Genomic DNA, 26,346 nt, shown 5'->3' with positions numbered 1-26,346 from the left:
AGCATGAGCACATCAGACCGTTCACGCTCGTTGATTCCCAATATGCACGAGCAAGCCGCGTACCTCCATTGAAAATAACGAACTTGCTCACAAAAAACGCAACATCTGAACGGTCTTTAGTTTATAGTCTCAGCTATAGATAAGCCTAAGGGCTCTATTTTGACAGTCCATGCGCAGTGTCAAAACGACTCATGCGCCGAGCTGAAACTAGCAAACAACAGTTGCGTCTTGCCTTGCGCCACATTGCACCGGGTGTATAATAGGGCCCTTAGTGTGCCTGTGAATCAGCCTCTGTGTACAAGCTCAACTTTAAACTAGCACACAGTCGGCAAAGCTTCTTTTTTCAAACCTTATTTGTCTTCCCTTACATAATTATATCCTACCTACCTTTAGCCATGTGATACATAAATGACCATACATTTATTAGGGATGCAACAATACAGTTAGCCCACGGTTCAATACATACTTCGGTTTTTTAACACTGTTTTCGGTTCGGTTCTCATGCCTTGACACGTGTTTTTTTTTTATTCTATAGGCAATAGGATAAGTAAGAGGTTAAAGAGAAAACGAATAAAAACGATTTATTGCAAAACTCATTTTGTTTTACTTAAAAGCCAAGAAAAGTACACTAGTTCCTAGTATATTGTATAAAAAATAACACTGAACATAAAATCCTACACTTTGAAAATAAACATAAATGTGAAGGTAATAAAGATGAATTGGCCATTTCAAATAAACGTATTTGTACTTAAGTAAGCATAAATAAACCATCTTAATTATCTCGGTGCTGAAAAAATGCGAGACTGTAGTTTGTAACGAGGATAGAGTGCTTTTATAAAATGACAAAAGCCCGCATCTCCAATCACTGAAAACAGCAGCAAATCTTTAGCAATAAATACCCACAATGCTTTTGTTATTTTTATGTGTCTCTCTGAACCAGTTGGGTATGTTTGCTTTAAAGATTCAGCGAGGGATTGTTGCTTTTTGGAGGACTTTATTACCTTCTCTGCTATCCTGCCTTCAGACAGTGATATTGCTGGGTGTGTGGGCTGCAGATGTGCTGTCATGGTTATGCATGTAAAACAATGCTTGCACACAGTTATTTTTTTGTTCACCGTTTTTTCTTTTATTGGCATAATACTTACCAGCAAAACCGAAATGTCCTCACACCGCAGATTTGAAAGAACGATTTCTCGTACTGTTGCCTCACTTCGCCTGCGCTTCCTCATGCTGTTGCCTCAACCTCACTTCACCGCCGCTCACAATGTTAAAGTGTGGAATGATGGTCAAGCGCCCCCTAACTTTAGAGCATAGTGATTGGATATTTACTTGTGGGGAGGAGTTTCCTCATCTCAGCTGGAGGCACACACAGTCAAATCGGGGAGATATAAAACGCACATAAATTATTTAAATGCAAAACCGAGAAAACCGGAATTCACAAGCGGGTATTGAACCGTAGATGTCGTACTGTATGGTTCAATATTATATTGAGAACAGTGGCATCCCTAATTTTCACCTAACTGAAACCGCAGTTACTCAAGTAATTACATTATGTCTGAACTTAATTTTAAAAGTCATTTAAATAATTGTTATTGCTCTATAGAAATCCTTTAGTTACTCTCGTTACTTTTTAACATGAAAGATTTCTTGTGAATGTGTGAGACTTTACATTTTAGCTGCTAAAGGGGATACAAGTGCAGTAAACGCGCATAATAGTTTGAATTGCAATTCAAAACCATGCAGTCATAAGCCAATACATATATAAAAAAGCAAAAGTAACACTAATCAGGCAGCATAATGAGCTGTTTTGTACTAATAAACGATTAAAAATGGGTTAGATCTGTCAAGCACACAAAATTAGCAATTATGATAGTGTGTGTAATCTACAAACAACACAGGCGTGCAAGTTTAGTCCTGCTGAATTTTGCTCCAACCTTAATCAAACACACGTTAGTCAAACAACCTTAATCAAACACTAAAGTTACTCAAGATCTGAGCGGTACCAGAAGGCAGACTTGTGTTTGCTGGACTGGGCCTTGTTATTCAATAAATAATGGCACAGGCAATGTGAAATTCTCTGCTACGCATAGTGCTACTGTTCAAAAATTCTCCCAGATACATTTTGTGTAAGTAATTCTACCAGCTCACAAGAAAAAAAAAAAACTGTTCAAAAGAATGAATTGTTCACAATCAGGTTGGACTGGGCTAGGGCTGAAACGGTTTGTCAACTATTTGTCAACGAACATTCTTGTTGTCAAGTATTCATTCGATCACATGACCTAATGCAAGTGCCTGCAATATCAAGATATCAACGCTACCCCAGTTTAACACTAGAGTGTAATCCAACCTCTTGAATGAATCCGTGCCGAGTTATGAGTGCAAATTATTTTAAACTAGTATTGAATAAGGGAAAGTTTCACAAAACTTAAAGCTAAAAATGCCTTTGTGTGCAATAAACACAAGGTAGAACTTGCAACAGTGTAATCATTCAATAGTTCGTTCAATTAGTAGACAATGATTAATAGATTTATCATTCAAATAATCAATAGATTAATCAGTTATTGTAGTAATGTCTTGCAGCTCTAAGATGGACAGAGTTCAACAATGTCCAAAATAGATACCAATACCTTTATTTGGATATCAGCTTTCTGAACGATACTGTTTCAGTTAACGATTAACTTGTTTTTCTTTGTGTATTGCACAAAGGAAAAACACAATAAACCATTTTACTTTATACCAGGGATGCCCAGACTTTTTTTGTATGAAAGAGCCAGAAACCAAATATCATTGATAGCGCTGGGCCAAAGATAAATATACTAAACTATGTTAAACTGAAGCTGCCATGGGTAATTTATTTCATAATATTAAATAATAAAAAAGCATACTTTTAATAGTATTAACCAATGCAGTGTAAATGTTTAATTTATCATTCTTGTGATTTGATTAAAAGCATAATCATATTTATTAGACAGTAGAGTTCAATGTTGAACACACTAGTCAAGCAGAATCTGCCTTTGCTTTGATTTGCTCACTTAAGTCCTCTACTTGTTGGCTGACAGTATGTACATTTAAACCTAAATCTGATTAATTGACACCATTTAAATTAAAATGTTCAATTTTAGTGGGCTTTTTTTGTAGCTTAACAATAAAACAAACAAATAAAAGGTTACATTTAAATGTGAACTTATTCTCCCTCTACTCAAATTGGATGGTGGGCCAAATCGAAGGTTATCATGGGCCTACTTTGGCCTGCAAGCCTTAGTTTGAGCATTTCTGCTTTATACTAATAAGTCATTGTATGATGATAGTTTGTAGTTCTCTAGACAATCGAGAAAAAAATGTTGCTTAATATTATTGCTTATTAATATTGACCTTAAAAATTTAAAAATGCTTCAATACTAGCTGAAATAAGGTTTTCTCTAGAAGAAAAACATATATGAAATACTATGAAAAAGTCTATGCTCTGTTAAACATCATTTAGGAAATATTTGAAAAAGAAAATAAAATTCACAAAATGGCTAATGATTTTGACTTCAACTTTATAATTCATTCATTTATATATTAGCGTCTGGTCAGATTATGTGATTTAAAAAGAGGTTAAATATGGACTGAATACAATTTTTTTGTTGTTTGCGTTTTCCACAAAGGAACAAAACACAGTAAAAGATTTTACTCTAAAAAGTTCAAATAGTTTTTTTAATGTAGAAACTAGTCAGTAAGTATGCAAGGCTTACTGCTGAACACTTAAGATCTTTAAATCTCACATAGCAGTTTAAAATTAGCATGTCTGCTTTTTCAGGACAAGCCCAATCTTGACTGATAATGTCCCCGACAAATGAAAATAATCTCTTTACGGATGATGTTGACATGTCAGATGTTTTATACTTTAATCCTTTCTCACGTACAATCACACCAGTGTGATGATGACCCTAGCGGTGTGATTAGAACATTCAGAGCGCACGTCATCTTCTGCTAAAATTCAAATGTGTTTCCTGCAATGTCTTGTGCTGCAGGTTTAGAAAGAGGCATGTGGAGATTGCATGGACTAAAAAATATGAACGTAGTATCTGTAACGTCCCCTATAGGTTTCTGAAGAGCACAAATGAAGCTACAAGTGGGCGTGTCCAACTGTCCAACATTTTGTTTGCGTGTCATCACACCCACCACAGGTAACCAAAAATGGGCAAAGCAGAAGGACGTGGGCGGAGCTACAGATGCCTTCTTGCATTTTGCCTAAATGGGGTTTTCTTTGGTAGAAATGCTTAACACTTCATTACCCTGCTAACTTCATTACCACATTTGCTTGATTGTGTACTATATCAATAAATTTAGTCTTTTAAAAACACTGTTGTAATACTTTGAGCCACTAAGCATTGTTCTTATGACGTTTTTCTAAAGGAAAAAATTATTTTAATTCTGAATACTTCAAATATATTATGTGTCTGTATATAATATATGTCTGTAGTAGTAAACGCAAGGTGAAATCCAGGCATAATACAGTATTACAACGTTTCAGATGACTGTTCAAGAATTTTCAAGAATAAGAATTTCACTCCCCTGGGAAATGGAGGCCACTTAAATGGTTTGTGAGCACAATTAAGTGCACACAGGATGCCATATCATCTGATAATTGTAGAAAATAATTCCAAAAGACAATTGATTGTGTAAAGCCACATAAAATAAAACAAAAAAGCGATGTCGAGTTCAGCGGCTAATTAGCTAAGTTGACATGACAGCGACCAGCGAGACCTAGCTGTCATTCAAGTGGCCACGCCCCTTATTTATGCAGACTTATTCTAATTGAAACATATTAGTTCACAGTTCTCATGAAAGGTACAGTATTAGCTAGGGATGCAACAATACATTTAGCCCATGGTTCAATACATACCACGGTTTTTTAACATGGTTTTTGGTTTGGTTCGGTTTGGTTCTCATGGCTTGACACGTGTTTTTTTTTTTTTTTTTTTATATAGGCAATAGGAACAGTAAGAGGTTAAGAAGAAAAGAACAAAAACCCATTTTGTTTCACTTAAAAGTCAAGAAAAGTACACTAGTTCCTTGTGTATTGTATAAAAAAATTAACACTGAAATCTCACAGCTCCTGGTAGCCCATGTACAAACTGGGGAACACATGAAATCCTAATCTTTGAAAACCGAACGGTTCAATATTATATTGAGAACAGTGGCATCCCAAGTATTAGTTATATGCACCAAAAAAAACATTTTGTACCAGGTAAAAACAGCCAGTTTATTATGGCAGTCAGTGAACATCTGGAGCCAGCCCCCAAAGGCCAGTCGATGAATTGCAGTTTCAGTTACTGCTGTATTAGCTTTACGAGGTAGAGCAGGATGTTGCCGCGTGGGTGATTGTCATAAAGGATAATTGATCCATGTTTTCAAACAAATAACTTTTATTTTAGACTTATATTGAATTACACATAAGTACTAGCAAAACATAAAATTTATGGTTTGTGAAATACACACTTGTGTATATGGAGAGACAGCAATCATAATTATTTTTAAATATAATTAGACAGTTTTTTTTATTCACTTAAGACAAACAGCGAGCATGTAATGGTGACACACATCCGTCAAACAATGGAAATATAAGATACATCTCATCTTGTGCATACACAAGTCAGTCTGTGGACACATAATATAGAACAGGTTCTGCTTCTGCTGTTATGGAGCATACATTGGTAGGGGGAATCAATAAAAATTCTGTCATAAACTAAGTTGACTTTATTTGTTCCAAATCTGTTTGAAATTCTTTCTTCTGTAAACACAAAAGAAGATCATTTAAAGAAACCTGGAAACAATGACTTGCATATTTGCTTTCGTATTAGGGTCACACAGTGTATCAATTCAGCATTGATATCGCAGTGTTATCATTCGCAATAGTCACATCGCGAGTGTATGCGATGTTGAGGCTGGATTATAATTATTTTTAAATGCATTCAAGCAGAAACAAAGAAAATGTACCATCTATAACTTTTAAAAAATTAATAGTAATTCATTTTATTATAATTTTTTTTATAAAACAAAGACTTTGCAGTGTCATTTTACATTTAATTATTCAATGACTGTATACCTAAATCCATTTCGACTCTTCGCAAAACAATAAACACTGTTTATTTAATTAGCATATTCTTCTTTATTGGATTTTTATAATTGTAAATTGTTTATCCTATTTTATGCACTTCCCTACAGAATTATTGTTTGTTTTTGCACACATTTTTTTCAGAATTATTAATAATTATTTATAGATTCTTTACAAGCATTTATTTAACTCATCTAGTTAAATTGTATTTATATCGCAATATGTATCAGAGAATAAAAAAATCACAATGTGAAATAAATTATTATTATTATTATTATTATTATTCAGGGCTCGAAATTGCGACCATTTTGGTCGCATATGCGCCCGAAAATTAATCTATGCGACCTCATAATATATTTGGGCGTATTAGTGCGACTGCAGATAATGGTTGTAGTGCGACCTGTTCTGATTTTTTGTAAAAACGTGCTGAATCGCTCTTCCCTGCCGCTATATTGGTTCATATTAGCTGTCAATCACTCAAGCTATTCCGCTGTCAGATGACAGGGAAGGAGCTTTTATGACCACGGGAAATGCAAACGGCTGAAGAGTAAAAACTTAAAGCACACAGGTTTGCAAACCCCACCTAAAATTGAGGTGCAGATGAGAGCAATCATGACACGTCACGTGGTGAATAATGATCCGCCAGCTGAGATCAATCGAGTACGCGCTTCTTGGAGAAGGCGCCCGAATCTCCATGCGTCGCATTCACTGCGTGTTCAGCGCAAATGTCCGCTAAAAGTCAAATCTACTACTGTACATATCATCGCCAAGACAGCTCGCCTTTACTAAGTTTACACTGAAACTGCGTCTCATAATAAACAGCGGTATTACGCCGGTGGTATTCGCAAGAATCTTGCGCTGCCTGCTCATAAATTGGGTCGGCTGACTCGCCAGCTTTTCCACAAACATGAAAAGACAAAAGACTGAACCTTTAAATTGACACAAACTGAAACCAAAACTTTTAAAGAGTGATAGAAGTGAGACTTTACTTTCTTTCTTTTGTCTATTCTTTTTTGAGGTGTATATTATTTTTATTTTTTATTTATTTACTGATGACTGCTTTGCAGCTTTCATCATTGAATTGAATGATTTATTATAATCTTTTGTTTGTTTTGTAGCAGAAATATTATTTATTAAATTGACATGCATATAAAAACAGCAGTACAAAATAAATATTTCTTACTGCAATGCTTCATTTTTGTTTGATGCAAACTATACAATTATTTTTCATAAAGTAACAGACTTTTTATAGCAGATAACCTACATTCATGCACATTCAAGGCAGTATCATAATGAGAAATGTAATTCATTGTTATTATTATTGTCATTTTCATCATCATTATTTTCTATGGCCTAATTATTAGACATTCATTTTGGATTTATTGCACACAAATATCAATGTCTTCGCAGCATTAGTTAGATAGTTGTTTCTGTTTTTTGTCAGTCCTATTGATGTTGTTTTAAAATACAATAAATCCTTTAAAAAGCAATTTGCAGCGGTGCTCATTCAGTTTTGGCGGGTGCTCCTAAATTTTTTCTGGTGCTCCTAAATTTATTTTGGTGCTCCTAAATATTTGAAGTTGGGAGCACCGGTGCTACCAAGTAAAAAAGTTAATTTCTAGCCCTGTTATTATTATTAATGTTTCCTTATTGTGAGGGGAAATCTAAGTCCTTGCTCCCTTTCTGCTTTTCAGTCTTGGGACATTTTCTTCAGGAATGCAAACGCTGGTGCCCCTCCAGGTACAGCTTACCAGAGTCCTCCTCCATTGGGTGTGAGCCTGGCTGGACTTGCTCAGGCCCAGTCACTCGTGGGGGCGCAGCCGAATGTAGAGAAGCTGGTGGAAGACCATCTGGCAGTTCAGTCCCTTATCAGGGCCTATCAGGTACACGCAAAGATATTTAACAGTCCTCTGCATTTTCTTTTAAATGATCATCTTGAAGTTGATATCTCAGTGCTGCCTTTAACCAGATTGCAACTTAAAACTGTACCAAGGTAAGAGATCTGTATTTACTGTCATTTTAGTAAAAAAAAAAAAAAAAGATCATTTTTAGAGGATACATTTTTGAGGTCACAGGAGAAGAACATTCACTAAGCAGACAGCAGAGGTTGGCCAGTATTGGATTTTGCCTATAAAATTAATTAAAGGTGGAAATGTCTGGCAGATGATATATTAATTACCTAATTTCTAAAATCAGTACAAACAAAACCCATTCAAGTTAAAATTGAAACTTGATTATAAAATTAATGTAACCCAGCAGTCCTACTTCACCCAACCCACGCTGAGCTGGAATCAAACCAGAGATTTCTTTGTTTGGGAGTTGGTTGCTCTAACAAGGAGGCTAAAAACCATGGCCTCTAGTGTCTGTTGCTAGAGCAACTTTAGAAGTCAGAGAAGTGAGGTTTAAATTGCATAGCACTTTGCTTACTGGCCTCTGTTACACTCACCCCCTAAACATCACTCTCATCCCGGACGAGCCCCCACGTGTAATCCTTCATGTTTCTACTGCACCTAACCTATGTTGAGATGGGATCAAACCAGCGATTCTTTGCTTGAGAGTTGGTTGCTCTAACAAGGAGGCTAAAGACCATGGCCTCTAGCGTCTGTTGCTAGAGCACCTTTAGAATTCAGAGGAGTGAGGTTTAAATTGCATTGCACTTCGCTAGCTGACCTCTACACTCACCCCCTAAACATCACTCCTATACCGGACGAGCCCCCACGTATAATAAACCAGTGCTACTGCACCCAACCTACGCTGAGCTGGGATCAAACCGCCGATTCTTTGCTTGGAAGTTGGTTGCTCTAACAAGAAGGCTAAAGACCATGGCCTCTAGCTTCTGTTGCTAGAGCACCTTTAGAAGTCAGAGGAGTGAGGTTTAAATTGCCTTGCACTTTGCTAGCTGACCTCTACACTCACCCCCTAAACATCACTCCTATACCGGACGAGCCCCCACTTTAAACCCACCAGTCCTATTGCACCCAACTTAGTTTGAGCTGGGATCAAATCAGTGATTCTTCTTTGTATGGGAGTCGGTTTCTCTGACTGGGAGGCTTAAAACCATGGCCTCTAGCATCTGTTACTAGAGCACCCTTTTGGGTTCAGAGGAGTGAGGTTTCCAAGCACAGCACTTCGCTAGCTGGCCTCTGTTACACTCACCTCCCCTAAACATCACTCCCATCCTGGATAAGCCCCCTTGTGTAACCTACCAGTTCTACTGCACCCAACCCATGCTGAGCCGGGATAAAGACTGGGTGATTGCAATACACCGTAACCCTGCATATGGACAAAAGCAAAAGTTCAACTGATTTAGAGTCTGTCAGGTTGTATTTCACCTCTTTAGGGTGCTGTTATACAAAGGCCACGGAACCAATATATTGGTCAACCTCTAGCTTATAGACCCATTTGGTTTAAGATACTAAATTGTGCAATACCTCATTTTGGTTGCATCATTTAACAATCATAAGATCCTAGGATCTGCTTGGTGAACTCCTCATGTCTTGTGACTGCTGTTGCCTTGTTTTCAGGTAATGGGGCATCACAATGCAAACCTTGACCCACTTGGCATCAGTTGTGTAAATTTTGACGAGGCCCCAGTAGCTACTGGGTTCCAGCATGTTGGTGAGAAATGTTTTCTTTCCCCCACAGCTCAACAGACCGCCATTAATGAGCCTGTTTTGTGTGATTGTTGCTTTCCCCCTTCCCTTTATCTGTCCCTCTTTCTCTCACTTCCTCTTACCCCGTTTTTCAACCCCTCCTCTACACCCGACACTTCATCTACGATCAAACTTCCACAACATCTCAACCTTCTTTCTGCCCCTTCTACATCTTTTTCCTGTGGGTGGTTTTGCGTTTGGCTCCCTTTTTGTGGCGGGACCTCTTGTCTCCTGTAGATACGTGGTCACCATGTGGCTCAGCTGGACCCTCTTGGGATCATGGATGCTGATCTGGATTCATGCGTTCCCACCGACATTATTACATCATCGGATAAACTCGGTGAGGAATTGTGAATGTCTGCCAGTCTTTACATAGGTAGTCGTAACTGCTTTCCATGACAGTTTGTGGTTTGAATGACAACACCACCTTCATAATTGAAGTAAAAAAAAATCGTATTCAGTTTGAGACATTCCAACTTTCCTGGAAAGCAAGTACAGATTTTTTTAGACTGACTACTGTGATTCTGGATGTGCTGTGATAAAGGGCACCAGCATTGTACTTAGTTTTCACTAAAAGACAAAGCCTGTCCATCAATCCAGTATTGGTTATTCAAGTCCTTTCCTTACAGTTTGATGCTTGAGCTGTCCTGAAAGATTTTGCTCTGTTCAACTTGACCTGTCGTTCTAGAGACTTGGCTTGATGTTCATATGATTTGACCCTGCATTCACATGCATACTACTTACCATTTTCTTCTTTGCTTAAGCTTTGCTAAAAGATTCTTTCTGCGTAGTTTAGGCTTGACTGAGTTGCAGATACCATGTCATGTTACATTTGTACATGTATCCACCATGGTTCAGAACTAGAGGATAGGGAGCGCAAATGATGCGTTTCAATTAAGAAAACAAAGCACTGAATACAGTTGTAAAGTAAGCATCCTTATTTCTAACTTCAGGGTTTATATCGTCTTAAAAAACACGGAAAAAATGTAAATAACAGGCTTGTTTTAGGGCTTTTTGTGAAAGTCATAGAAATATCTGTACTTGAGAATGCATTTAATTGATAATACTGTTAAAACTAATTACAATGCAGTATTGAATTTGGGAAGAACCGTGTTTGGGAGATCTATCACCTCGAATAATGCTACGTTCACTAAGTGTGGTAATGGCAGCTCACAGCTGAGGCTTGTACATTAAATATAAACTTGTGTATTGAAAGAAAAAAAATCTAAAATCTCCTAGAAAACTGTTGTGGGTCTCTGAGCAACACACAGCAATGTTTTGTTATTGGGATGTGCTCGCAAAAGCAACTTTGAACACAAGTCGTTAACAGTTTAGTGGTACTTGAGACCATAGTTGGCAATCGGGAAACATCCCTGAATGAATCTGTGGTTTTGAACAAATCGAATGAGCCACAGATTCAATGATTGATGCTTTATTTCTTAATAAAGCAGTCATTTGAATTAATCAGTTAAATTAATGACTGAATAAATCAATCAATCATTAAGATAGATTTTCTGAGACCTTCTGGTTGTGTTAGTTTCATATTTAGATTGTTGTTTAATTATAATTTTTAAATTTGTTTTTATGCATGGTCCCCATATTTCTTAAAAGTACTTTAGTAGACACATGGATTCAAGCTTAAGGCTAATTTATATTTCTGCGTCAAGTGCACACTTATGCTCCGGTGCAGCTTACTTGTGGGCGCATAGCCCTCGCCGTGGCCTTCGACGACTCTGACACGCACCTCTCAAAAAATGTACCTACACGTGTCGAGTAGCGCTAGCTCTGTGATTGGTCGGCTGATGCAGCAAAGGAGCTCTAGATGAAAACTGTTGTTTTATGTTTACCTTATGATTAAAGTTGTTGCACCCTCTTGGCATGCAGCCTCTGAATGAGTGACTTTGAGCCACTTGTATATTTAGGTAGCGTTCACAATAACACAAAACATCAGCGAAGAAACTCGACACAGAAACATAAACACCTACTGCCAGCTAGTGTTTCAAAGGTGTAATTGCAGAGGAACGCAAACAGCGCGCAGAAGTATAAATGCACGGCTATGCGCAAGGCAGTAACCCGTTGAAAACGCACAATGCAGCGATGAAAGCTGTGCACGCCGGACTGTTTATCAAGGATCTACCTCTGGATCTAATCTCACTATTTAGTAAAAATGATACCCGACATGTCCTCTGGAATTTGTTTTCCATATCAAACTTGCGAATTCTGAACTTGCAAGGAAAGGATGCAAGACCGAACTGTGTGTAGGTTACTTAATATTGAACCCCAATCAGATTGTCAAATTGATCGCCTCCATTTTTAGATGACTTCGTTTTCCGCCATCCACACTGAGACGAAGCAGCAGTTTTTTAAAATGAAGATGGCCTCTTCAGTATTTTCAATAAGCTTCATTTTTGGTGCTCGAAAACTCCGACATAGTGTGGATGGATGGCGTAATAGTAACAAAACTTATGCATTTTAAAACTAAAGCTTATTAATGTAAACGGGGACTTAGGGTGCTCAATGCCACCCTTCAAAGCAAGCTCATTTCAGGCCGCTCGCATCCAAGATCTTGTTCTTTCAGTTTGCCTTTTGACTCCTCCTTTATCACAACGTACTGATACAATGACCGCATTGCTGCTGAACCAATGTGCATGTCAGTCTCGCGTTACATCTCTTTTTCTCACTCATAAACAAAACCCCAAGAAAAAGGGCTCTTATCCAACCTAGAGTTGTCAAGCTGCTTGTTTTCTGGTTCAGCGCCATGGCCTTGGACTTAGACTTAGAGGTGCTGATTTTCATCCCGCCGCAACACACTCTGCAGTAAACCATCCCAGTGCATGCTGAAAGTTCAAGTCTGATGAAGCCAACACAACATCATCTGCAAATAGGAGAGATGAAATTCTGTGGTCTTTGAATTAAAGCTCGTCCAGGCTAGAAATTATTTTCTTAAAAATAATGAACAGAACCAGTGACAAAAGAGCCCTGCCATAGTCCAACATGCACTCTGAACAAGTCAGGTTAGCCTGACAGAAAAAAAAAAATCATTGAAATCATATTACATTGCATCATAATAGGGTGAATACATCCCATATTTTCTCAGTAGCTTCTTCATACACAATATATATTATCATTGGCTGTCCATCGAGATTCATATAGCATATAACCTCATCCAGATGTGTGAAGTGTATGTGTGACAGGATGGGGACCATGAATATTTGGTTATTCTCTGTGGTCTATTCAATCCTCCCTCTATATTCCATGCATTAGCTGGTAAAGGAGTAGATCTACCAGTTTCTACTACCATTTCAAAATGCACTCTCAACATTTATTTATTTATTTATTTTTGGATAATATCAATTGGTATTGTGTCTACCAAATCATTTTTCCACTGCAGAACTGTTTTCTGTTGTTTTCAATAGAAGTGTCACATTGTTAAAACACCCACAATGTAACAATGTGCAGAGCATGTGTCTTATGCTCAGCGTTTTTTAAAAGCTCCAACAGTTGGGTTTGTAGAACAGCACTTGGGTTTCTGCAGGGCAAACAGCGCTTCAGTGTTTAGCATCTCAGTGGCCAGCCTTGGTTCTGCTTTGCAGTGTATAAGGCATAATTTAAGCTTCAACCTTTAAAGTCTTGGCGGCTGTTATGTATCATGGGCCTTGAAGTTGTGATTGTATTGCTTCAGCATTAAGGAACTGCTTGGTTTGATGCCTGGTGTGATTTAAGTTAAGAAAAGTTGTGTTTTTAAGGATCACAGGATCACATCTGTGAGTTAACTGTCCAAATTTCAATAATTTAGCATCTTAGTCCAGTAACTTAATGTTTGATGATTCATGGCACAGACTCTGGGATTCACTAACTTCTAGTGGATTTTCTTTCTCTCCCCATACTACTGCCTCTCTAGACCTTACACATGTCAAGAAGCGTCTAAGTGCTCTAACCATTGGAGGTAGGCTTTCATGGCAAACAAATCTTTGCCTCTTGCTTTAAATCTATGTGTTAGTAGCTGCAAATAGTTTTAGTGGCTTTTTGAGTGCATTTTTTTGTTAGTTTTGTGGTAGCCGCATTGATTTGTGCTTTATATTTGTCTACAGTTTTACTAGAAACTTTGAGGAAAAAAAGGTGTCGTTTGGTTATCTAAAGCTTGTTTATTCCTACTCTCTACACAAGGGCAAAAGTGTGCATGGGACAAATGGTGTTATTGGTCAGTGTTGAATATCAGTGTGTGAGTTTTAACTTTTTAGATATATTTAAAACTATAAAAAAGACAGCCATTATTCTTGTTCTTTTCTCTATATATTGGGATAGAGACATTTTTAAATAAATGGGTGACCATAATGTGTGACCAAAATAATTTTATTAGGCACCCAGTTTCCCTACAATTAAAATAAATAGGTTACATTTACATTTCCAAAGTAAGAGTGTAGCAGAAATAAGATGTTCTTTTAATGAAAGGTCCATGCTTAATAAAGTTGAAATAAGAAAGAAAATTGAAGTCATTGTCCAATTTTAGGGGGCTTTCACACCTAGACTTTTTTGTCTTGTTTGCTCAGTTAGTGCAGTTCGGATCCGTGCCAAAACAATCGGTCCAAAATCGCCTGAATGAGGTGGTCTCAACTCGATTGAAACGAACTCTGGAGCAGATCTCTTGTAGTGAGAAAGTGATACGATCCGAGCCCGGCTATATTACAGAGTTTTATGGATGTGTAATGGGCATACAGCTATTTGAAGAGAATTATGAGTGGGGCGGGAGGTCATTCCAGACATCCCAAGTCTCCTAGAACTTTCGGGAGTCTCTGTGCATATGCGGGAGACTAAAACGAGTGATAATCTCCTGGAAATTGCGCGTCTCCCTCCTGGTCCTCAAATACGTCGCGCACCTTTCTCACCCCTCCCCACCACATCCCTCCTCGCTCTTCAGACACGTTGTGCGCACTTTGTCAAACACCACCAAACCTGCTGATAGCTGAGCGGAACTCTGCAAAATAAACAATGAAACTCTGACCAATGTAAGGAGAGTTTACTCACACATGACTTGTTTTAGCTCTTCTGGTCCGTTTAAAAACTTTGCAGTGTGAAAGCGAACCACACGAAGAACAAAGTATTTTAATCCCTGAATTTTAATCCCTGTTTCGGAACAACTGAATTGATTCACAGGTGTGAAAGCACCCTAAGTCTTACTTAGGCTGTTACCATTTTATATTTTATCCTAATTTCCAAAAGTAAAATTACGGTGTTTTACTTTGATTATAACTTTTACACTTTCATGTCCTCCAAACTGGCTCACAACCTAGTCAGTTTATGTCAGGAAAGTCAGGAAATTCTTTAATTCAATCAAAAAATAAATGTCAGTGGTGTAGCTTACTTATCGTCAACGTTTTGTCTTTGTAGAGTAGTTTAACAATAGTACAACAGAGACCACATCAAATTTAAATAGCTTGTCTATCTGGGAAAAAGCTCATGTGCCAGTTGAAAGTATAAGATTAAAAGCTTATTATTGATCACAGTGTAATTCTTGTGAATGTCTAAGCCGACATCAAAGAACTAGCCATTAATAGGCCCTCTAAGCTGCTGCAAATTAAATTAAATTTAGAGCATAGAACATGTGCGAAAAGCCATTGGGTTGCACTCTACTAAATGAGAAAAGATTGCGGTGCTCTGGTCACCTATTCTAAAGGCGGTCGCACACCGGATGCGGCACGACGCGCATGTGACAGTTGGAAGTATCGCACACCAGACACGCACATTTAAATGTTATTCGATATGAAACTATTTACTCTGTGGCACGTCAGAAATGTGAAGTGTCCTGAGTTGTAACTGGACGCCACGGACAGCTGCTGACTTGCAGCGCCGTTGTGCGTACTGATAGAAATCTACGTTTAGAATTCTAAAATACATGGCGCTGCATGGCACGGCGCATCAGGCGGTGCATCCAGTGTGCAACCTCTTTTAATGTTGCTATAGACAGCGAGTGCAAAGCTAAATTAAGAATTTTGTCGCTTTTTATATTTGTATAGGGGGGCACACACCAGATGCGTCGCTCAGCGACACAACACGGCGCGCACATGACAGTTGAAAGTATCGCACACCAGACGCGCACATTTGAATGTTATTTAAAATGAAACTCTTCATATTGCACTCTCTGGCGCGGTAGAAATATGAACAGTGTTCTGAATTGTAGCTGGGTGCCTCGGAGAGCCACAATAAGGGGGTCGCACACCGGATACGCCGCTCAGCAACACAACATGGCACACATATGACAGCTGGAAGTATCGCACGATAGACCAGCACATTCGAATGTTATTTAACATTAAACTATTCAGATGGCGCTGTGGTGCGGCAGAAATATGAACAATGTGCTGAGTCGTAGCTTGCCGCCTTGGACAGCCACTTACTTGCTGCACCGGTGTGCGTACCCTGATAGAAATCTATGTTTAGATTTCTTAAATGCATGGCGATGTGTCGCCAAGTGACGCATCCGGTGTGCGACCCCCTTATGGCTTAGCTGTTGAAAAGTAGTCAGCTGGTCGGGTGGAATTAGCAATCGTACAGTTAATAAAAACTTTTATGTGCAACATAGTATTTTAAATGGATGTCATATTTTTCATTTTATTAATGTTTGTCATATTATGTTTTCATATTGTAATATGTTTACCAGTTGACCGTTCATTTATAAATACAAACCAGCAGACAGAAGTCAACAAGCGCTTAGCTGAAAAGGGGTGGTGTTACAAAACTAATTCGAACTAGTAAACGCAGTTAACAGGTGTCATGGGAAAGAGAATGGTGTGAGCCAAATAAACCAGAGGGATAATCAGGGGAAATGTTGAATTGTGAGGGTTTAATGCTGTCTGTAATAAGTATGTACGTGTCTTGTACAATTAATGCTTCAGCTAGCTAGCTGTCACTACAGCTAGATATGCGTGTAAGAAAATAACTATATATTTATGTCAGCATGTTTAAAAAAACGGATGTTCATAGCTAAGTCACCAGATGGAATACACACTACATATATTCAAAACCGCATGATGGTGATATAATTGTTATGATGACACGTATGATCCAATTTAATGACAAAATACTGCTGTTTTTGTTGATTTTATTGGACCATTATAACAATGTATACTAGGGCTGCACAATAGGTCCTTGCAATGTGCAAATCTCCAATAATCAAATCGCAGGATCTGCAGTGTCAAGTTGGGATTATAATTAACCAGGAACCACCGTTGAGAACACATGATTTTCGGATCCATTGCACAGTTTAACTTAAATCCAAATAATAAAATCATCCAAATAAAGATTAATTGTGGTAAATTGTTTATACAATGAAGTTTTATTTTAAATTTAATAATTGAATTTCTGTACCTCACCACTGTTAGACTCAATTAATAATCATAAAGTTCTGTTTATTGATCTATGAAAGAGTTTTCATCTATGATTTAATTTATTTAATTTTGTATATTTTATGCAGATGCACTCTTGTGCAAAATCATCCCAATCAATGTAAAATTAGTCATCTTTAGAAATCATTTGTAAGTCGCAATATACAGTTAAAGTCAGAATTATTAGCCCCCCTGGAATTATTATTCCGCTTGTTTATTTTTTCCTCAATTTCTGTTCAACCGAGAGAAGATTTATTTAACACGTTTCTAAACATAATAGTTTTAATAACTCATTTCTAATAACTGATTATTTTTAGTCTTTGTCATGATGACAGTAAATAATATTTTACTAGATATTTTTCAAGACACTTCTATACAGCTTAAAGTGACATTTAAAGGCTTAACTAGGTTAATTAGGTTAACTAGACAGGTTAGGGTAATTAGGCAAGTTATTGTCTAACGATGGTTTGTTCTGAAGATTATCGAGAAAAAATATAGCTTAAAGGGTCTAATAACTTTGTCCTTAAAATGGTGTTTAAAAAATTAAAAACTGCTTTATTCTAGCCGAACTAAAACAAATAAGACTTTCTCCAGAAGAAAAAAATATTATCAGACATACTGTTAAAATGTCCTTGCTCTGTTAAACATCATTTAGGATATATTTAAAGAGAAGAAAAAAAATCGATGAGGGCTAATAATTCTGTCTTCACCTGTATATGTATTTCATAAAACAAAATATTGCAATGTTTTTCCAATATGGTGCAGCCCCAATTTATTCTTCAAATGCTCTTGAGATCTTGACCATTATACATGAATGTACATCTCTATTCTTTACTTTGCTTTACAGAGTCTGAATTTCACTTTGCTGAAAATTCTCAAATCTGTAACTGGGAAAAGGGTAATTGATGTGCTCTAAACGGCTGGCCAGATGATAAGTGTGATGTGTATGATGCTCGTTTTGCACAGCATTGTGTTCGCAGTGGTTCAATTCAATTAAAAGCCAAAGCAATTCTGATTTCCGTTGCCTGTGATGTGAGTGCTAGCACATATGTCTTTTGCTATTTTGTTATTCTGATGCTGAATGGCTCAGCAGTCTACATGAATACTCTTAGACTTCTTTAATGTCCAGATATATAGCATATTGATAAAATAATTATTGAACACATCATGCTTATTCTTGACAATAATATTTCTAAAGGAGCTGTTGACATGCAGTTAAACAGGATATTGGTAAAAACTCAAACAATGCAAACATAAAAATAAAACAAAACAAAAAAATCTGAAAAATGAGTTGTGTAATAACAATGGAATTACACAAGGAGAAAGTGATGAACTACTTAAACGTATTTAATACTTTATATAAAAGGGTTTTTAATTGGTAATGGCAGCTTAAAGACTGAAGACTTAAAGAATGAAGTCACATGAATTGCTGAAGTGTGAGTTTTCACAGACTTCAACAGAAATCTTGATGGTTCTGTGGGTCTCGTCTATCAAATCTGATCTTTATTTTGTATTCTCTATTGGATTCAAGTCAGGTGATTGGCTGGGCCATTCTACAGCTTGATTTTATTTCTCTGAAAGCATTTTAGAGTTTCCTTGGCTGTTTTAGATCACTGTCTTACTGAAATGTCCACGTTGAACCTTGGACTGAAGCAGATAATATTCATTTGCAATGATTAAGGGCAGAGGGTTGCTGAAGAACTGCTGAGAGATTTTAGCTGCTGTTAAGGCTTTTCTTGCCTTTCCACAGCTTTCTTTCTTCATGTGTTCAATACTTTTTTTTCCCTGCGTCACTTCATGTTATTATGCATAACTTAATTTGTAAACTAATTAGTTTTGTTTTCTTTTTCATATATGGATTACTTTGGTTTAGAGCTGCACGATTCAGGCTAAAATAAAAATCACAATTTTTTTTGCTTAAAATAAAGATCTCGATTTTGTAGATGTAAACTAAAGGTATGGTAAAAACAAACAAATGGCACAACATCGATAATTATATTATGTGTAGGTCTACTGGTTTCTATAAATAATTCTATTCTACTTGTAATTCTGATGTTGAATTATTATGTTTGAGATATATGCTTGCAATCTGTCATATTAGAAAATTTTATTCACTGGTAAAATCAGACATTTGCCATTATCAGATTATATTCAACAATATATAGGCTTGAGTAGTTATACTGACATTGTAAACCTTTATTTTCATGCACAACTGTGTGTTCGCTATGACAGAAAAAAACATATTAAATGCTTGTCGTAATCATAACTCTAAAATGTGATATGATCATTTAAATGAAGTGCACACTTCAGGTTTCAGTTTGACTGCTAAGTTCTTGTTCATACTTCGGGCGGCTCCCAAACGATAACTCTGAGCCACAAACTGAACATTATTTACAACTGTACTACCTGGTACTCGCAACATATGCAGGTTCTGTTCACTACAGTAGACTCGCGCGCGTCTATCATTAAGTAGAGCGCGCGCGCGCCTTCTCTGTGAAAACAGCTCACGGTCAGCAGCTCAAGTCACGTGTGATTTCCCGGCCGCGAAAACATCATTATATTATGACAAAAATGACATTATTAGGTGAATTATACATTATAAATACTGTATGTAACTCATTCAACATCATTTGGAGGTGTCAATGTCACTGAGCAACGTGTGTGAAACAATGAAAAGACTCGTGCAGCCGACTTTTTCTCTCATGAACTTGAAAATATGATTGACAGAATCGTAGAAATGCTGGATTAAGATCGTCTAGGGGGTCGAATCGAGATTGTGATCTTTTAACGATTAATTGTGCAGCTCTACTTTGGTTGCTACCAACATTCTTGGAAAATATTAAGTCAACAGCACCTTCAGAAATATGTATATATATTTTTAGAAAAATTGTGACTTGTTCAGTACTTATTTTCCCCACTGTATATGCTAACTGATAATTATATGCTAACATGAAGAAGCTATTTTCATTTTAGCTTTTTCTCCATATATATGAAACAGAAGAGACGGAGTGAGTCTGTGGTAATAGAAAGTCTGTCACTTGAGTACTTTGTTTTGCTGTTGAAATGTATTAAAATTCACAGAAATAAATACAAAAGTGATTCCTTTTCAACTGAGATGTGTATGTGGACATTACTTAGGAATGCTTCTGCTGATAGTCTGGCTTTATTGGGGGGAGTTGTGCTTTGGAGGCTTTGCTGTCCTCTAGCTGCAGATGTGGTGAAGGGAAGCTTTATGTGGCAAATAATGAAATCTGTGTGTTTATTGAGTATATTTTGGTAAAGTACACCAGAACACACAACTTTACACAACACTTTCCATATCAGCTCTTCCATTATCTACCACACATTCACATTTGTACAGCTGAATACATGTACAGCTCGTATATATGTTATGTTTATAGAGTATAGACTGTATATTCATTCTGCACCAACCCTCACAGGAAACATTTAGCATTTGTACATTTTCAGAATACTTTAATTTGTGTGCTTTTTATAAGCCATTTTCTTTATGGGGACCAAAGTGTTCCTGCAATGTCAAAATTGACTTTTATTGCAAAACTTGAGGATGTTTGGTCCCCACAATGTTAGGAATGCAAGGTACACACACACACACACACACACACACACACATACATACATCAAAAACAATTTTACATTTTCTCCTTTTGCTCTTCCTCTTTCTCTCTCTGTTCATCTTGCTTGCCTGGTGCTCTTACTAACACTCTCTACTTTAGTTTGTTCTCTCTCTTTAATATGACAGTTCTAGTGTGTTTGTGCATGGCTGTTCACTCCTTGTTAAACAACGTAATCAATAAAGGCAGGTCAGTTTGCATGTGCACCGACTGATCAGTACCAGCTTTTTGTAGGTACTGTATGAGCCTCAGTAAACCCTCATTTTCCCTCTGTTCATTTATGAAATTACCTTTCAAGTTAAAATTACCCAAATAACTAGCCATTCATCTGCAGAAGGTCTACTCTAGTGTTTAAAGAGTAAAACTTTAGAAACTAAAATGTCCTGCTAAGCTATGGCATATTATTTGGATTAGTTGTGCTATTTCGGGTCATAGTAGAATCTATTATAGAATCTATTTACCTTGTTTATTTAAAGGGGTGTGTGTGTGTTTCTAAAGGTGAAGAACTATCTCATTTGATTGATTGATTGATTGATTGATTGATTGATTGATTGATTAAATATGTCTAGGACATGTTTTTGTTGAGTTTTCTGATTCACTTTCAAAGGTTTATTAAACGTGTGCTTAATGTATGTTGTGTTTTTTTTTTAAATAGATAGCAAGCCATTTTTTTATGTCACCCTTTTGTTAGGATATTGAATAATTTATTAGTCTTAGAAGTAATATCGTAATACTGTAGTTCATGTTTATATACAATTCTAGCTATTTAGAACTGCACCTTTACTATACTATTAAAGGTCATGAGAAGTGTGCATTTCTTGACGTAATCTCAACTGAAACATGAAGAGGGTGGGTCATAGAGTAGCCCATCCCCTTTAAAAAAACAGCCAATAGGATTTTTAGTTTTATCACAGCTCTGTCAGTGAGAGTCCTTGAGTGAGAAGGGTATAAACAGAGGTGGGAGCCAGCTCTGAGTGAGTGGGACTTGAACTCTGAGTGGGTCATACAAACCTGGAGTTTTAATTAATTTATAATTTTGTACATAACGCAGAGTCCTATTGTGCTTTATGAATGTCTACATCTACCTCTAGGGCTGGGCAATTTGGCCTAAAATCTAAATCTTAATTAATTATTAACATTTCAAATCGATTACGATTAATAAATGATCATTTTATTATTTTATTCCCCCCAACTTTATTTCTAGAAATTTTCAAAAATTTACAAAAATCACATATTTTAGAATATTATTGTACATGTTGACATAGAGAGAGATAAAACAAGGATCTAATTGACTAGGACAATTATTGACCCCCAGATATTTATATATTTAAAAATAATAATCATAAATTATTTTTAAATAAAAATAAAACAACAACAAAAAATTTACCAACCAACCAGCCAAACTAAAAGCCTCATGTATGAAGACTTGCCTTGAATTCATACTAAAACAATGCGTATGCACATGCTATAAATGTGCGTACACCGTAATAAAATCAGATGTATGAAATACTGCGTACGCGGAATCCCACGCATTTCTCTTTGTACTTCCAACTTGATGTGAAACTGAGCTCACGAGCGCAAAACCCCTCCCTAAATCTACTTTTTATCAAAACCAAATGAAAAAGCAATGGCAAAAGCAAGCAAAAAAAAATGTTGAACAGAATGTGAATCAGAGGTGCTCCTTTCAGCAATAGACCAGAGAAAAACGGTGTTATTTGTAAGTTTGTCGTTTGTCGGTCTGAACATTGCACTGTGAGAGAACTAAAAAAGAAATGGTCCGATGTTAAAGTGTAAAGTTTTGTAGTGTTTATTTAGAATAAGTGCAAATAGCACACCTCCTTGAAATGAGCTAGTGGAGTGATTCCCACCTATCACAGTTTGATTGACAGGGACAACGGAACTAAAGAAAGCGGCAAACAGCAGTGTGAGTGGCGTAGCTCGTACAGCGCATGGCAACATGTTTTGACACGTTCGATTATGAACTCAGTAGGAATCATTAAAATGTGCGTATTTTTGTTAAGCGCATTTGAACTTTACATATTATATGCACATTTATTGAATGGAAATGTTTCTGATTCACGTATGCAAATTAGTCTTCAGATGGCGCCTTTATAGCAGTGTGCGTGCAGTCGATCGCTCCGATTACATTGGGGAAAAACGGCGATCGCTGCAAATTGCGCTTTAATGTTTGGCTGGTCAACTGCATGGTATGGAAACCTTATATACATACTGGACATGCAGATGATCCCGTCCCATACAGATGCCATTGCATGGCTCAAAGATACTTTGTAGTGTGCAATTTAAAATAATTGCCTCTAGGAGTCACCAATGGAAATAAAACAAACACACATAAGAAATGAGCGGAAGCCAGGCACGAAGTTGGCGTGGAGCAACGCACATTCTCACGTTAAGTTCATGGTTAGTACATCCAAACGTGAGCGTGAAATCTGGCGTACGCCAAGTTTTTGTGCATACGCAGTGTTGATACATGAGGCCCCTGGTCAATATGTCACATGAGATGTCACACAGCAGCGAAAAATGTAAAAATGAACTGTCATCCAGCATGCAGGGAGTGTACATTTCCATATATTCAAGGAGAGCCCCAAATTTTATAAAAAGTTTTTGGAAGAACCCTTCAGACAGTGTCTAATTTGTTCCGGTTTTATGAAGTGAAAAACGTCATTAATCCAAATAGAGTGAGTAGGTGGAGCATGAACGGTTATTTTAATTATTTATTAAAATGTTTTGCCCCTATTTTACACTGACAGGTTTTACATGCCGTCTAAAGGCATCTCTGGAGCAGCTTCCAATCATCATTAATGTAGCTCAAAGTAAGGCTCAAGAATGAGTCCATCGTCCTACTTGACTAGAGATCAGATGTGGCTGCAAAGTGGTTGCAGAAGTAGAAATCAGCCACAGCCTTTAACAGAGTGGGGTCACATGACTCGAAGGGAAAGTGATTGAAAAAGACCTGGAAAAAATTTGTTCGATTATAGGCTCTGAACATCGATTTCGATTACTTTTCGATTAATCGCCCAGCCCTAACTACCCCAACCCTAGACCCAACCTCTCAGTAACCTGATGTCTTTTATTAATATCTGCTCCACCTACACCACCTAAACCCAACCTACTGGGTGGTTTAAGTCGCTCCCACTTGGAGTTTACCCAAACTACTTGCGGTGTAATCCCTCCCACTTGGAGGTCTCCGGGCTGCAGCAATACCTACTTGCTTTGAGCACAAGTGCAATAAATGAAATGCAAATGAGAAGTGTCTTAAAGGGGGCTGGACATGTCAGATTGCAGAGAGCATTTGATTGGGCAAGATTTGATGAGAAACTGAAATATGAGGTAATGTGAAAAAAAATCTAAAGTTTATTTTAATTTCACAGGACCTGTAATATTTTATACATACAAATATGTACTTAATGGGAAATATGAAATGTACATTTAGTCTTGATATTAAAAGAACATTAGATGCTGGTTGAATAAACGTAATAATATAAATTTTTTTTTTTTGTTCATTTCAGTAGCTCACTCTCCAGATATATAAATATGTGCGCTTGACCCATTTTTACCGAGTGGAACAGTTCTGTACAGTAAGGTACATATTTATTTTCATTTCCACTGTCAAACGTACCAAAATAGCATACCATACCACTTTTTTGAGACTCTTAAGTAAGGGTGCTAGCACAATAGTATTAAAAGCGAGCAGCTTGATGCGCTGCTAAACAGGTTTACTGAGAATTGTCACTTGCATGACAATGCAAACTCCACACAGAAACGCCAACTGAGCCGAGGATCGAAGCAGCGACCCAGCGACCTTCTTGCTGTTAGGCGACAGTACTACCTACTGCGCCACTGCATCGCCCTTAACTGTATATATAAATACTTATGTATAAATGTTAATCACTAACCTTTCTATCAACAGGATTTAATTATAGCTGCAGATCAGTGATATGCAAAATAGTCTACTGTAGCAAAATAGTCTACTGTAAAAAATTACATTTATGAACACATACAGAGAGTTACAGTCTCTGAAATGTTACTAATTACAATTAACCAAAACTTACATTTACAGTCAGTACAAATCTCTCATCTTTATTCTTCACCAGCACATGTATCGTTACCATCTTGTCAAACTAATTCCGTCATTTTGAGTTCATAATAGTCCAAAAGGCGATGATAATAATTAAACATGACAGTTTGTTCATGTTTTAAGTTGCTGAAAGAATCATTTGCTGCTTTGTTTTTTTGGGCTTCTCCTTATGCTGTGTTCACACCAGACGCGGAACGCGCGGATAAATCGCGCTATTCACACGTAAATAGCCGCGTGAACGTTTGAGTTTACTCGCTTCATTCGCGCGTCAACCCCCCCTTCATTCGCGCGTCAAATCCGCTTGAATCGCATGTCAAATTCACTTCAAAACAGACGCGGATTCGCGTGATGGGCAGGGCTTCTGTCTGCCCGGTGACTCTAGCTTCATAGCTAAATGGCTAACATGGATTTTATTAAGAAAATAACAGTGTTAATGTGCTTTATGGAGACTGAAAAACAGCGTTGATACATTTAGGGACCTGTATGAGTCCACTGCATCCTTTCAGAGGTGCATCCAGCTCTGTGAGCTCATAAACTCCTCCAGAAACTTAACCTGGATGACGAAGGCTTTCAGCGGTGCTTCTGACTGAGCCAAGCCGAGTTTGATTAACTATTGTCGGTGAAGGCTGGAAGATTTCCCTCGAACCCCGACAACAGGTTCTACGTCACAATCACGCCCCCACAAGAGCAAGCTTCTGATTGGTTAACGTGGCACGAATGTATGCTGAAGTTCAGATTTTTGAAATAGAGAGATTCGCGCGAAACGCTCGTTAAGCGCGTCAAACGTGCAAAACGCTCAATTCGCCCCGTGCCATTCGTGCAATTTGCATCATTCGCGCCGCGCCATTCGCGCGTATCACGCTGCAGGATGTCTATACGCGCGTTTGCTTTGACTTAACATGTAAATCACTCGCGCTTAACGCGCGTGCCGCGTCTGGTGTGAACGCAGCATAAGTGTTTTTGGCACTTCACTACCGAGTTTGTCCTTTTCTGATTGGATCGGATGTCAGAAGCACTTCAATAATCACACGCACATTATAATCATCAGCTCAAGTTTGTCATTTCAAATATAGACGCGCACGCTAGCTCTTTTGAGAAAGTAATACCGCTTGTACTTTAGATGGCCTCGTAAATACCAACAGGATACATGCAGATTCTGCTCTTTTTCTTGGCTGCTTTTGTTTAAGGCAAGGTTTGTTTAAGCTCGAGTTAACCATGGCTCGTTATTATTTGTATATATTATAACGGTGTAATGTTTTGGCTGTGTATTTAAAAATGGCGCTTTCTTTGTTTTCGTTCTCCTGGCTTGTACACGTTTCTCTGTAAACCAATAGCGTTCAGCTGCTCGTCTAGCTCCGCCTTTTGGTACCTTTTGTTGTACCAAAGACACTAGAATACATGAGACATGTCACTCGTATACTTTTGAACAGAGAAAAGTGTAACTGTCAATATGGGGATTGAAGTCCTGCCTTTCAGTACAGTAGCC

The 26,346-nt window shown here is 37.5% G+C and overlaps 1 protein-coding gene and 1 long non-coding RNA gene across 10 annotated transcripts in view; one reads left to right on the top strand and one right to left on the bottom strand.

Moving 5' to 3' along the window:
• ogdha (oxoglutarate dehydrogenase a) overlaps positions 1-26,346 on the top strand; it is a 75,766-nt gene that overhangs the window by 13,271 nt on the left and 36,149 nt on the right. For 2 of the 9 annotated variants that reach the window (XR_015497193.1, NM_200779.4), the window contains 2 exon segments: positions 7,795-7,983; positions 9,991-10,093. Coding sequence is in view for 7 of the 9 variants with exons in the window: in NM_200779.4 (NP_957073.3) it covers positions 7,795-7,983; positions 9,991-10,093 (292 nt within the window). In the remaining 2 variants the exon portion in view is untranslated. 9 annotated transcript variants of the gene reach the window in all.
• On the bottom strand, positions 8,118-14,178 carry LOC141375923 (uncharacterized). The gene is made up of 2 exons (XR_015498525.1): positions 8,850-14,178; positions 8,118-8,615 (listed from the first exon to the last, which is right to left on the bottom strand). It is a non-coding gene; the product is annotated as an uncharacterized LOC141375923 (long non-coding RNA).

Source organism: Danio rerio, chromosome 8, assembly GCF_052040795.2.
Source record: "Danio rerio strain M-AB ecotype USA chromosome 8, GRCz13ab, whole genome shotgun sequence".
NCBI classification, from domain to species: domain Eukaryota; kingdom Metazoa; phylum Chordata; class Actinopteri; order Cypriniformes; family Danionidae; genus Danio; species Danio rerio.
This window is presented reverse-complemented; position numbering and strand designations above follow the sequence as displayed.